We start from the raw sequence: 12842 nt of genomic DNA, 5'->3' as shown, positions 1-12842 counted from the left end.
TCATGGAGGAAAGACGAGGTACGGGTGATATTGATCCCTAAATATTTAAAGCCAGACTTGGACATACGAAATGGAATAGTGTCTCGTGGAATGTGTAAAGCTAATTCATTAATAGGAAAACATGCATTTATTTTATTTTTTAATTCAATTTATAACCTGAAAACACACCAAACCCACACAGTAGGTCCACTATATCAGGGACACACTCTTCGGGGTCTGAGATATATAAAAGCAAGATATCTGAATACAAGGAAACTTTGTGTTCTAGTCCCCATCTGTAGATACCATGTATTAAGGGTGTGTTCTTTAGCATAATAGAAAGGGGTTATATTTCCAGGGCAAGTAACAGAGGGGACAATGGATATCCTTGGCGTGTGGCCCTTGATAATGGGAAATACTGTTTACAAAGTTTGTTTGTAGGTACTGATGCCTTGGGTGATGAGTACAACAGTCGGACCCAGGAAATGAGGTTCGCACCAAAGCCAAATTTTCCCAGTAGAGAGAATAAATATTACCATTCTACCTTGTCAAATGCCTTCTCCGCATCTAAAGAGATAATTACTTCAGGAACATCCGAAGATGCAGGAAAGTGTATCACATTAAGCCAATGTTGCATGTTAGAAAAGGGATGGCAACTGTTAATAAACCCTGTCTGATCCGTTGATATGTCGTATGTCATAGTGGACTCTATTCGAGAGCAATTTCGGAAATATTTAAACATCTGCATTTAAAAGGGAGATCGGTCTGTATGAACCACACTTAGGCGCACCTTTGCCGGGTTTTAACAAAAGTGTGATCGACGCCTCTGTCATGGTTTGGGGTTAAACACCATGGTCCTGGGTGTTTTCGAACATTTCCAGCAGGAGAGGCGCCAGGTTGGCAGAAAACTTGTAGAATTCGATTGGGTAGCCATCTGGGCCAGGGGATTTCCCACTTTGCATTGCTGTAATTGAATAAAAAATCTCCTCTAACTGCAAAAGTTGATACATTTCCTCTCTCTTCTCTGTACTACTCTGGTAGGAATTTCCAAATTGTCAAGAAAATCATTCATAATTGAATTGTCTTCAGGTGATTCTGATGTTTAAAGGTCTGAATAAAATGTTTTGAAATGTTTTGAAAGATTTCAGTGGGACTAACTGTTAAAACACCCGAGGAATTTGAGGGATCAGCTGTGAGGCAGATTTGAACTTGAGGTGATAAGCTAGAAGTCTACCAGCCCTTTCTCCATGCTCGTAAACAAAACCGCGTGCGTGAAGTAGCTGCTGCTCAGCCTTATCAGTGGATGGTAAATTGTACTGAGTTTGAAGACTCAGCCTTTCTTTATGAYGTTCTGGTGATGGAAATGTGGAGTATTGTTGGTCTAACTTCAGAATGGCGTCGATCAGTTGCTGTTGTTGAATTTTCCGTGGTTTATTGAGAAGAGAGGAATAGGACATTGTTTATCCTCTAAGAACAACTTTAAGTGTTTCCCAAAGTGTAGACAGAGATCGAATCTGTTTTATTTGCCTCAATAAAGACATCAATATTTGCCTCAATAAAGAATGAATTATTTGAAAGTAAAGATGAGATAAGTCTCCATGGGGGGGCGATATGTATAGTTCAATGAGAATGAAAGGTCGAGTGACAGAGGAGCATGGTCACTAACAACAACGGCAGAGTATTCTACTGTCTTTACAGATGGGAGAAGGGCTTTATCTACAAAAAAGTAGTAGAATAGGAGTGATGCAAATTGGAAAATGAAGACAATTCCTTGTTATTGGAAAAAAGGAATCTCCATGGATCTACACATCCTGCCAGTCTGATAAATGTAGACGAAGCGCTGGACATTTCTGAGGGAGAAAATGCTCTAGGGTTTGAACGACTTGAATTGGATCACACAATTCAAGTCCCCTCCAAAAATGAAATAGTGTTAGAGTTGAGATTGGGCAGCAAAGAAATAAGTTTGTTAAAAAAAAAATCAACATCATCCCAATTGGGAGCATAAACATCTACAAGCAAAACAAAAAGGTGTGAAAGAGAGAACTAGATACCATCACAAAACGCTCCTGTGGATCCGAGATTATGTCAGGAGCGGTAAATTGTACAGTCTTTGAATAAGTATTGCTGTTCCCCTTGCCTTAGCATTGCATTTTGAATGCAAGTGTGTCAAAAATAAGGGTCTCTCCCTCATAAAAGACATGTTAAGTCGAGGAGCTGAAAATTGACCCTTTCTTGTAGAGACAGGTTATGATGTTCTTGAATTCAGCTTCACGAGGTTGGCACACAGGTCCAGGTAGAATCATACATCTTGGCCACGGAATTTTGCTCCCTCGCCCAGCGCATTGCACGTTCCTAATCTTGGTAATGATGAAAGTGGGCTATGATTGCCCTAGGCCGCTCCCCTGAGCTGGGTTTGGGGGCGAGGGATTTGTGTGTTCGGTTGCGCTCCGGCCGCTTATCAAAGACACCATTTCCCATCACTACTACCAGCATGTCGGAGACAAATTTCACAGGGTTGACTCTACTCTCAACGATCCGGATATTTCCCTTCTGGTATAATTCTCCAACGAATCTACCGAGGAAAGTAGAGCCGTGTTGGTTGTTTTCATATGCGAGACAGCTGCCTCTAGCTCGGCAATATGCTTGGTGTTGTCAGTGGAGAAACCTTCTAGTGTAGTGAGGCGTTGCCCAAAAGTGTTGACTGTTTCTCAAAAGGCATCATCGGAAGTTTGGAGAGGTGCCAGCGAAGTGCTGATGACAGAAGCCATATCCTCTTTTAGGCTACTTATTTGTTCAGCTAGCTCAGCTTCAAGCGTGGTCATAGACAAGGCCTCCGACTCTGCATCAGGGCTGGCCGTGGCAGCCATTTTCGGTGTTTGAGTAGTTGGTTCGGCCTTCGACGATGTGTTGGTTGTAGCAGTTCTCTTCGGGTTGGTCTTGCTCATGGTACCATAAAAAGTGATTAAAAGAATATAACCAACCGATACATCAACAGAAAAACTAACAGCGGCATCTAAAAACGTAAAGATAAAAGTTTAATTAGGGACCTCTCTCAAACACCTCCATCAGAGTCACATGCAAGTAAAACATTTTGATTTATATAGTATCATAAAGAGCATATTCTGCAGCTTCTATGACACGTACCTTTGTCAAATAACTCTCAAATTCAAGAGGTGCAGCTCTATTTACAAATGTCACTTTTTCCAAGAATATCCATGCTGTCCATGTATTCAGCACACGACCACTCGTGTGGCAGCATTGCTGTGGCTACTAAGCAAATACTAGTAACATTTAAATATGCTATTCTGTCATCAATGGATGAATGGGCAATAGAAACCAAATAGAAACTGATAATGGTGCATGTGACTTCAATGAACTGAATGATGAGGAGGGTGATTCAAGTAGATTTATCTGAATAATGACGGTGAAGAGGATGATTGAATTTAGAACAATAGTGTAATGATGATGAATTGTGGGCTGTCCAGTTATTGTATTATGAAAGGCTGGAAATTGTATATAATTTCCCATCGGAGAGTCAAATCAGACACTGAGTGTAACATAGAAGGTGTGTAGTTCAGAATGGCAAGCCGAACCAACCGAATGGACGCACTGACAGACTAGATGAGTTGGAGTCGGATAGAGGAACGGATATGGAGCTTGAAAATCGACATTGCTGATGAAGAGTCTCCATCTGACTCTGATGTTGACTTCGAGCCTCCGTCTCCGATGCCTGAGTCTCGCCGCGGAAAAACCAGAACAGAGCCAACTGAGACGGTGATCCCAACTGTCACCATGAGACAGGAGTCTGGGAGGGATGGCACGGTTTGGGTAGAAAAGAGTGACGAGTTTATGTGGCATGCAGATGATGTAGCACATCAGAGATTGTACTGTTGCTCATGCGCACTGAAAAAGAAACAGTATGTGGGACATGTCTTTGGATGAACTCAAAGCATTTATTGCACTCTGGTATGTCCGTGGGGCACACGGCGGTAAGAGCATGGATGTGGAGTTATTTTGGTCTGATAGGTATGGTGTGGACTTTTTCAGAGAGACCATGCCACGCAACCGCTTCAAAGAGATTATGTGACACCTGCGGCAGGTGCACACACCCTTGTGAGACCATATGCTGACACATGCACATTTGTGGCCTGCTGGAGGTCATTTTGCAGGGCTCTGGCAGTGCTCCTCCTTGCACAAAGGCGGAGGTAGGGTCCCTGCTGCTGGGTTGTTGCCCCTCCTACGGCCTCCTCCACGTCTCCTGATGTCTGGCCTGTCTCCTGGTAGCGCCTCCATGCTCTGGACACTACGCTGACAGACACAGCAAACCTTCTTGCCACAGCTCGCATTGATGTGCCATCCTGGATGAGCTGCACTACCTGAGCCACTTGTGTGGGTTGTAGACTCCGTCTCATGCTACCACTAGAGTGAAAGCACCGCCAGGATTCAAAAGTGACCAAAACATCAGCCAGGAAGCTAGGAACTGAGAAGTGGTCTGTGGTCACCACCTGCAGAACCACTCCTTTATTGGGGGTGTCTTGCTAATTGCCTATAATTTCCACCTTTTGTCTATCCCATTTGCACAACAGCATGTGAAATTTATTGTCAATCAGTGTTGCTTCCTAAGTGGACAGTTTGATTTCACAGAAGTGTGATTGACTTGGAGTTACATTGTGTTGTTTAAGTGTTCCCTTTATTTTTTTGAGCAGTGTATTTCCGGGGCTTTGTGTGAGCAAAGCGTTGAGACTGGACATCAGACTCAACATCAACAGTGAAGAGGCGACTCCAGGATGCTAGCGTTCTAGGCAGAGATCCTGTCCAGTGTCTGTGGACAATAAAAGGCCACTCTAACATGTGCAGGTTTGTCACACAACACAATGCCACAGAGTGCATTTGGCATGCTGACTGTAGGAATGTCCATCAGAGTTGGTTAATTTCTCTATCATAAGCTGCCTCCAACATAATTTTAGAGAATTTGGCAGTACATCCAACCGGCCTCACAACCACAGACCACGTGTAACTACGGCTGGCTCAGGACGTCCACATCCGGTTTCTGAGGAGTATTTTGGACTGTAATAAAGCCCCTTTGAGGGGAAAAACCCATTCTGATTGGCTGGGCCTGGCTCCCCAGTGGGTGGGCTCACTCCTAGGCACACCAATGGCTGCGCCCCTGCTCAGTCATGTGAAATCCATAGATTAGGGGCTAATAAATTCATTTCAAGTGACTGATTCACTTGCATTTTGCGTTTATATTTTTGTTTTGTTTTGCTCTGCGCGGCAGGTAGCCTAGCGGTTAGAGCGTTGGGCCAGGAACTGAAAGGTTGCTGGATCGAATCCCCGAGCTGAACAAGGCAGTTAACCCACTGTTCCCCAGTGACCCGTCATTGTAAATAAGAATTTGTTCTTAACTGACTTGCCTAGTTAAATAATCAAAAAAAAAAAAAAAAAGTATATTACCATGAATATTTCTTCATGCAATTAATCCTTTACAATGGTTTATGTACTATTTATAAAGCGTTGGTGCTCATAAATAAACTCTGACAGCCTGGCTGTCAGACTCACCATCTCACCCCTGCTAGAGATTAGGGGAAACCCCGTCTGCCCCCTGCTCTATTTCCCTTTACCAGAAACACCCTACACACACACACACTCCTCTTTGTCATCACACCCCCCCCCCCCACATGACACCCATGCCATTCACTCTCATCTCAACATATAGTATTTACAGGAAATAAGGTTGTGCCTGCATCCTGTCCACAACCAGGAAACAGCATCATAACACAGAGTGGTTTGGTATGCCAGTGAAGGAGATACATATGCGTGTGTGTTTTGTTTGTTTGTGTGTGTGTGTGTAGTGGGGTGAGATTGTACGAGAGATAGAGAGCGAGAAATAACCCTCACTGAGAACGCTTACTGACATTGGTAATCCTGTAGAGTGAGATTGAGGCCTATAGTCTCAGAATGAGAAAAATAAGATTTTCGTACCAGTGTTGGACAGAAGTCCTCCTGAATGCCACTGAACAAGTTTGGAGAGGCCAGGTCCACGGACATACTGAGAACACATACGGAAGAGTTTAAAAACACACTAATGCAGACACACAAAAGGACACTGGAAGTAAAGTCCCTGCCTGTACTCACTGTGAGGTGTCGATGTCTCTGTCTGTTTTAGTGCTCAGCTGCTCCAGGCAGTTGATGAACACCTGGAATAGGTGTTACAGGTCAGTCACATATACAGATCAGTTACTCAAACACACCTAGACAACAGTAACAGCGTACTATATTCTGAATGGGGTGAATGGATTGCACTGTAAACCTACAGTAAAACGACCTAAAATCTGTAGTGATTCCTTTGGTGTAATATGAGTGTAATCCTAGTCTCTTATCTACTCTGTACCATACCTTATTGATGTCCTTCCAGAGCTTTTCCACTTGCTCTCGAACCTGCTCGGAAAGTAACATCTACATGTCTACTGAATTTTAACCGGATTTGTGCACTGAAGACCTACAGTAAACTACTAGTATGGTGAAATATGATGTACTCCTTGACTCTACTTTGTACCGTACCTTCATGATCCTCTCACAGAGCTTCCTGGCCCCTTCATCCTACAAAGGTAAAAAAGTCTACAATAATCTAAGGGCCAGTTTCGCGGACATAGATAGACTAATCTCAGTGGAGATTCTCCATTGAAAGTCTAGGACTAGTTTTAAATCTGTATCCTGGAAACTGTCCCTAAATGCCTACCGGACTTCTGCACTGTAGCCTATAGACGACCTGTAGGAGTCCCTTCAGTGTAGACAGAGTGAAATATACAGTAAACTTATTCTCTAGTGAAAGTCACACCGTCCCTTCATGCTAAACTACCAGTAAATTGAAGGGATTCCTATGTTGAACGATGCTGTAATATGAATCTCTACTCCGTATTATTGTGGTAAAATATACTGTAAAACCTAGTCTGTAGTGACTGTACAGTACCTTTATGATGTCCACACAGAGCTCTGAGGCCTGGTCCTGATCCAACTGGAGGATCTGAAGACAGGAAAGGAGAGCAAGGTGAGACAGGACACTCAGCCGCATAAAACAACTATCACACTGTAACGTGGTCCAATTCAACAACATATCCAGGTAACTACCAAAATAAAAGGAAACACTTGAGTAAATGAGGGATACAACATATATTGAAAGCAGGTGCGTCCACACAGGTGTGTGGATTATTTAAGCAATTAATATCCCATCATGCTTAGGGGTCATGTATACAAATGTCCAGTTGCCCATTATTTTGTCTACCATGGCTAGAAGAAATCTCAGTGACTCTGAAAGAGGGGTCTCAAAGGAGCATAGGGGGTTTAAAGTGTGTGTGTGTGTGTGTGTGTGTGTCTCATTCACCAAATCTCAACCGAATTGAACACTTAAAAGGAGATTATGGAGCGAAGCCTGAGAATCTATGCCAAGGTGCAGTGAAGCTGATCTGGTGGCTCGTGTTGGACCAACACCCCGTTGAGACACTTTATGTTGGCATTTCCCTAATTTTGGCAGTTACCTGTAGTTCACATAGATGAATGAGATTCTGTGATAGTGTAATGTGTGTGGGTTCCTTACATTGACCTCCCCAGGTTTGGTCTCCATGGGTTCTTTGAGTGACTGCAGCATCTGCACCATGCACTGCTCAAACTGGGCCGGCTGCTCACAACACACAGATTGAATACATACAGTGTATTCAGAAAGTATTCAGAACCCTTGACATTTTGAACGTTACAGCCTTATTCTAAAACTGATACAATTATATTTTTTTCACTACACACAATACCCCATAATGACAAAGCAAAACTGTTTTTTAGAAATGTTTGCAAATGTATAAAAAAAAAATACTTATTTACATAAGTATTCAGACACTTTGCTATGAGACGCGAAATTGAGCTCAGGAGCATCCTGTTCCCATTGATCATCCTTGAGATGTTTCTACAACGTAATTGGAGTCTGTGGTAAATTCAATTGATTGGACATGATTTGGAAAGGCACACACCTGTCTATATAAGGTCCCACACTTGAAAGTGCATGTCAGTTAACCCACTGTTCCCTGGGCGCCGAAGACGTGGATGTCGATAAAGGCAGCCCCCCTCACCTCTCTGGTTCAGAAGGGTTGGGTTAAATGCGGAAGACACATTTCAGTTGAAGCCATTCAGTTGTACAACTGACTAGGTAACCCCCTTTCCCTTTCCTTTCAGAGCAAAAAGCAAGCCATGAGGTCGAAGAAATTGTCTGTAGAGCTCAATCCTGTCTTGGAGTGGAGGCAAAGATCTGGGGAAGGGTACCAAAACATTTCCGCAGCAGTGAAGGTCCCCAAGAACACAGTGGCCTCCATCATTCTTAAATGGAAGAAGTTTGGAACCACCAAGACTCTTCCTAGAGCAGCTCTTCCCGATGGTCACTCTTACAGAGCTCTAAAGTTCCTTTGTGGGGATGGGAGAACCTTTCAGGACAACCATCTCTGCAGCACTCTACCAATCAGGCCTTTATGGTAGAGTGGCCAAACGGAAGCCACTCCTCAGTAAAAGACACGACAGTCTGCTTGGAGTTTGCCAAAAGGCACCTAAAGACTCTCAGACCATGAGAAACAAGATTCTGTGGTCTGATGAAACCAAGATTGAACTCTTAGGCCTGAATGCCAAGCGTCACGTCTGGAGGAAACCAGGCACCATCCCTACGGTGAAGCATGGTGGTGGCAGCATCACGCAGTGGGGATGTTTTTCAGTGGCAAGGACTGGGAGACTAGTCAGGATCAAGGGAATGATGAACGGAGCAAAGTACAGGTAGATCCTTGATGAAAACCTGCTCCAGAGCGCTGAGGACCTCAGACTGGGGCAAAGGTCCACCTTCCAACAGGACAACAACCCTAAACACACAGCTAAGACAACATAGAAGTGGCTTCGGGACAAGTCTATGAATGTCCTTGAGAGGCCCAGCCAGAGACCGAACTTGAACTCGATCGAACATCTCTGGATAAAGCTGAAAATAGCTGTGCAGCGACGCTCCCCATCCAACCTGACAGAGCTTGAGAGGATCTGGTGAGAAGAATGGGAGAAACTCCCCAAATACAGGTGTGACAAGCTTGTAGCATCATACCCAAGAAGAATCAAGGCTGTAATCGCTGCCAAAGGTGCTTCAACAATGTACTGAGTAAAGGGTCTGAATACTTATGTTTTTTATCTATAAAACATTTGCAAAAAAAAATTAAAAACGAGATGCTTTGTCATTATGGGGTATTGTGTGCAGATTGATGAGAAGAATATATATACATACACACCCATACAGTACCGTTCAAAAGTTTGGGTTCACTTAGAAATGTTTTTCATGAAAACATACATGAAATGAGTTGCAAAATGAATAGGAAATATAGTCAAGATGTTGACAAGGTTATAAATAATGATTTTTAATTGAAATAATAATGTCCTTCAAACTCTGCTTTTGTCAAAGAATCCTCCATTTGCAGCAATTACAGCCTTGCAGTCCTTCGACATTTTAGTTGTCAATTTGTTGAGGCAATCTGAAGAGATTTCCCCCCAATCTTCCTGAAGCACCTCCCACAAGTTGGATTGGCTTGATGGGCACTTCTTACGTACCATACGGTCAAGCTGCTCCCACAACAGCTCAATAGGGTTGAGATCCGGTGACTGTGCTGGCCACTCCATTATAGACAGAATACCAGCTGACTGCTTCTTCCCTAAAAAGTTCTTGCATAGTTTGGAGCTGTGCTTTGGGTCATTGTCCTGTTGTAGCAGGAAATTGGCTCCAATTAAGCACTGTCCACCGGGTATGGCAAGGCATTGCAAAATGGAGTGATAGCCTTCCTTCTTCAAGATCCCTTTTATCCTGTACAAATCTCCCACTTTACCACCACCAAAACACTCCCAGACCATCACATTAACTTCACCATGCTTGACAGATGGCGTCAAGCACTCCTCCAGCATCTTTTCAGCATCTCACGAATGTTCTTCTTTGTGATTTGAACACCTCAAACTTAGATTTGTCTGTCCATAACACTTTTTTCCAATCTTCCTCTGTCCAGTGTCTGTATTCTTTTGCCCATCTTAATCTTTTATTTTTATTGGCCAGTCTGAGATATGGCTTTTTCTTTGCAACTGCCTAGAAGGCCAGCATCCCGGAGTCGCCTCTTCACTGTTGATGTTGAGACTGGTGTTTTGCGGGTACTATTTAATGAAGCTGCCAGTTGAGGACTTGTGAGGCGTCTGTTTCTCAAACTAGACACTCTACTGAACTTGTCCTCTAGCTCAGTTGTGCACCAGGGCCTCCCACTCCTCTTTCTATTCCGGCTAGAGCCAGTTTGCGCTGTTCTGTGAAGGTAGTAGTACACAGCGTCGTACGAGATCTTCAGTTTGTTGGACATTACTCACATGGAACAGCCTTCATTTCTCAGAACAAAAATAGACTGATGAGTTTCAGAAGAAAGTTATTTGTTTCTGGCCATTTTGAGCCTATAATCGAACCCACAAATGCTGATGCTCCAGATACTCAACTAGTCTAAAGAAAGACAGTTTTATTGCTTCTTTAATCAGAACAACATTTCTCAGCTGTGCTAACCTAATTGCAAAACGTTTTTCTTAACGATCAATTTGCCTTTTAAAATGATAAACTAGGATTAGCTAACACAACGTGCCATTGGGACACAGTGATGGTTGCTGATAATGGGCCTCTGTACGACTATGTAGATATTCCATTAAAAATCAGCCGTTTCGAGCTACAATAGTCATTTACAACATTGACAATGACTACACTGTATTTCTGATCAATTTGATGTTATGTTAATGGACAGAAAAAAAGTGCCTTTCTTTCAAAAACAAGGACATTTCTAAGTGACCCCGAACTTTTGAACGGTAGTGTATATATTTTAGAATAAGACTGCAATGTAACAAAATGTGGAAAAAGTCAAGGGGGACTGAATACTTTCCGAATGCACTGTAGATTACACCACGTCATATTTGATATCATACTGTATCTTACCATAATAAATCATGATATATCACTAAGTGGAGTGGATATTATAGTAACTATAGCTTTACCAGGCTGGTGATTCCTTCATTGTCTACGACCCAGTCCTCTTTCTCTGCAACCCTTTTGACATCTGACAAAGCACATACAAAAACATGAATGATGGTAGACGCTACAAATGTGTGCACTCTTTACATTATTTTTGATCTACTAGGTAGTAGAGGGCTAACAACTGAATGGTCATGACCAGTTCACATTACATTTTAAATAGGACTGTGAGAGTTGTTTGGAGGAAGACTGCAGTAGAAAGTGAAATGACCCTCTAAACTAGTGTATAACTACCTTTCAAAACCACCTTTAGTTGTTACTATCAACCCAGATGTTCTATAGAACTAGGACCACTGTCAGAACAACCAAACTTGTTAACCACAAACCGCCTTTCACTGAACACAAACACTTTCTCTAACCTCACATAACTCACCCCTTCCATTTCTCCTCTCCCCTATCCCCCAACCTCGCTACATCTCTATCCTTCCTCCTCCCCCTCTCTCCAGGGTGCAGAGGGTAGGATGACCTGTAGAATTTGATGTCTCAGCTCCGACAGTAGATCCCCCTTCTCAGTCCCTCCCTCCCTCACTTCCACTCTGTGGTGTGGTGCAGGGTGACCAGTCAACAGTGGTGTCTCAGCTCCAACAGTAGATCCCCCCCCTCATTCACTCTCTTCCCTCGCTCCCACATCTCCATCCTCCCTTTCCTCACCCTCTGCGGTGTGGTGCAGGGTGACCAGTAGACAGTGGTGTCTCAGCTCCAACAATAGATCCTGGATCACCTGCAGTAGATCATTGGGGATCTCGAGAGCTACCAGAGCCTCAAAAATTATTCTGAAGACGTGGGAGAAAAGAGGGGAGAGAGGAGGGTAAGAAATTAGGGAAAAATAGAAGGCAGGAAATAGAGAGAGAGAAGTGGAGCAGGGGGAAAGTGGAGGAGGGATTGGGGGTCAGGAATATGGGGTATACCTTCATTGACACACACACACACACACACACACACACACACACACACACACACACACACACACACACACACAACAACACTACATCAGGATCATCAATTAGATTCAGCCGTGGGACGATTTTATCTTGAGTGGACGGTTGGGGGGGTGAAACATAATTACTAATCATTTGTAGACTGCAAACTGCAAATTGACCGCAAGAATGCAAAACAGATACAATATTTGACTAAAACATAATCATTCAAACCTTCTTACATTTGTATAAACAGTTGAAGTTGGAAGTTTACATACACTTAGGTTGGAGTCATTAAAACTCGTTTTTCAACCACTCTCACAAATTTCTTGTTAACAAACTATAGTTTTGGCAAGTTGGTTAGGACATCTACTTCATGCATGACACAAGGAATTTTTCCAACAACTCTGCTTGACATCATGGGAAAAATCAAAAGAAATCAGCCAAGACCTCAGAAAAGAAATTGTAGACCTCCACAGTCTGGTTCATCCTTGGGAGCAATTTCCAAACATCTGAAGGTACCACGTTCATCTTACAAACAATAGTACGCAAGTATAAACACCATGGGACCACGCAGCCGTCATACCGCTCTGGAAGGAGACACGTTCTGTCTCCTAGAGATGAACGTACTTTGGTGCGAAAAGTGCAAATCAATCCCAGAACAACAGCATAGGAGCTTGTGAAGATGCTGGAGAAACAGGTACAAAGTATCTATATCCACAGTAAAACAAGTCCTATATCGACATAACCTGAAAGGCCGCTCAGCAAGGAAGACGACACTGCCCCAAACCGCCATAAAAAAGCCAGACTACGGTTTGCAACTGCACATGGGACAA

General features: G+C 43.2%; 1 protein-coding gene across 3 annotated transcripts in view; it reads right to left on the bottom strand.

The window, feature by feature from the left end:
* Window positions 1-12842, bottom strand: part of LOC111971180 (exocyst complex component 2) — a 99401-nt gene that overhangs the window by 12826 nt on the left and 73733 nt on the right. For all 3 annotated transcript variants that reach the window (XM_023997970.2, XM_070446225.1, XM_070446226.1), the window contains 6 exons: window positions 11741-11862; window positions 11053-11114; window positions 7574-7654; window positions 6950-7003; window positions 6115-6176; window positions 5962-6028 (listed from right to left, as the gene is read on the bottom strand). In XM_023997970.2, coding sequence (XP_023853738.1) covers window positions 5962-6028; window positions 6115-6176; window positions 6950-7003; window positions 7574-7654; window positions 11053-11114; window positions 11741-11862 — 448 coding nt within the window. The remainder of the gene's footprint in view (window positions 1-5961; window positions 6029-6114; window positions 6177-6949; window positions 7004-7573; window positions 7655-11052; window positions 11115-11740; window positions 11863-12842) is intronic.

This window comes from Salvelinus sp. IW2-2015, linkage group LG13 (genome assembly GCF_002910315.2).
Source record: "Salvelinus sp. IW2-2015 linkage group LG13, ASM291031v2, whole genome shotgun sequence".
NCBI classification, from domain to species: Eukaryota; Metazoa; Chordata; class Actinopteri; order Salmoniformes; family Salmonidae; genus Salvelinus; species Salvelinus sp. IW2-2015.
This window is presented reverse-complemented; position numbering and strand designations above follow the sequence as displayed.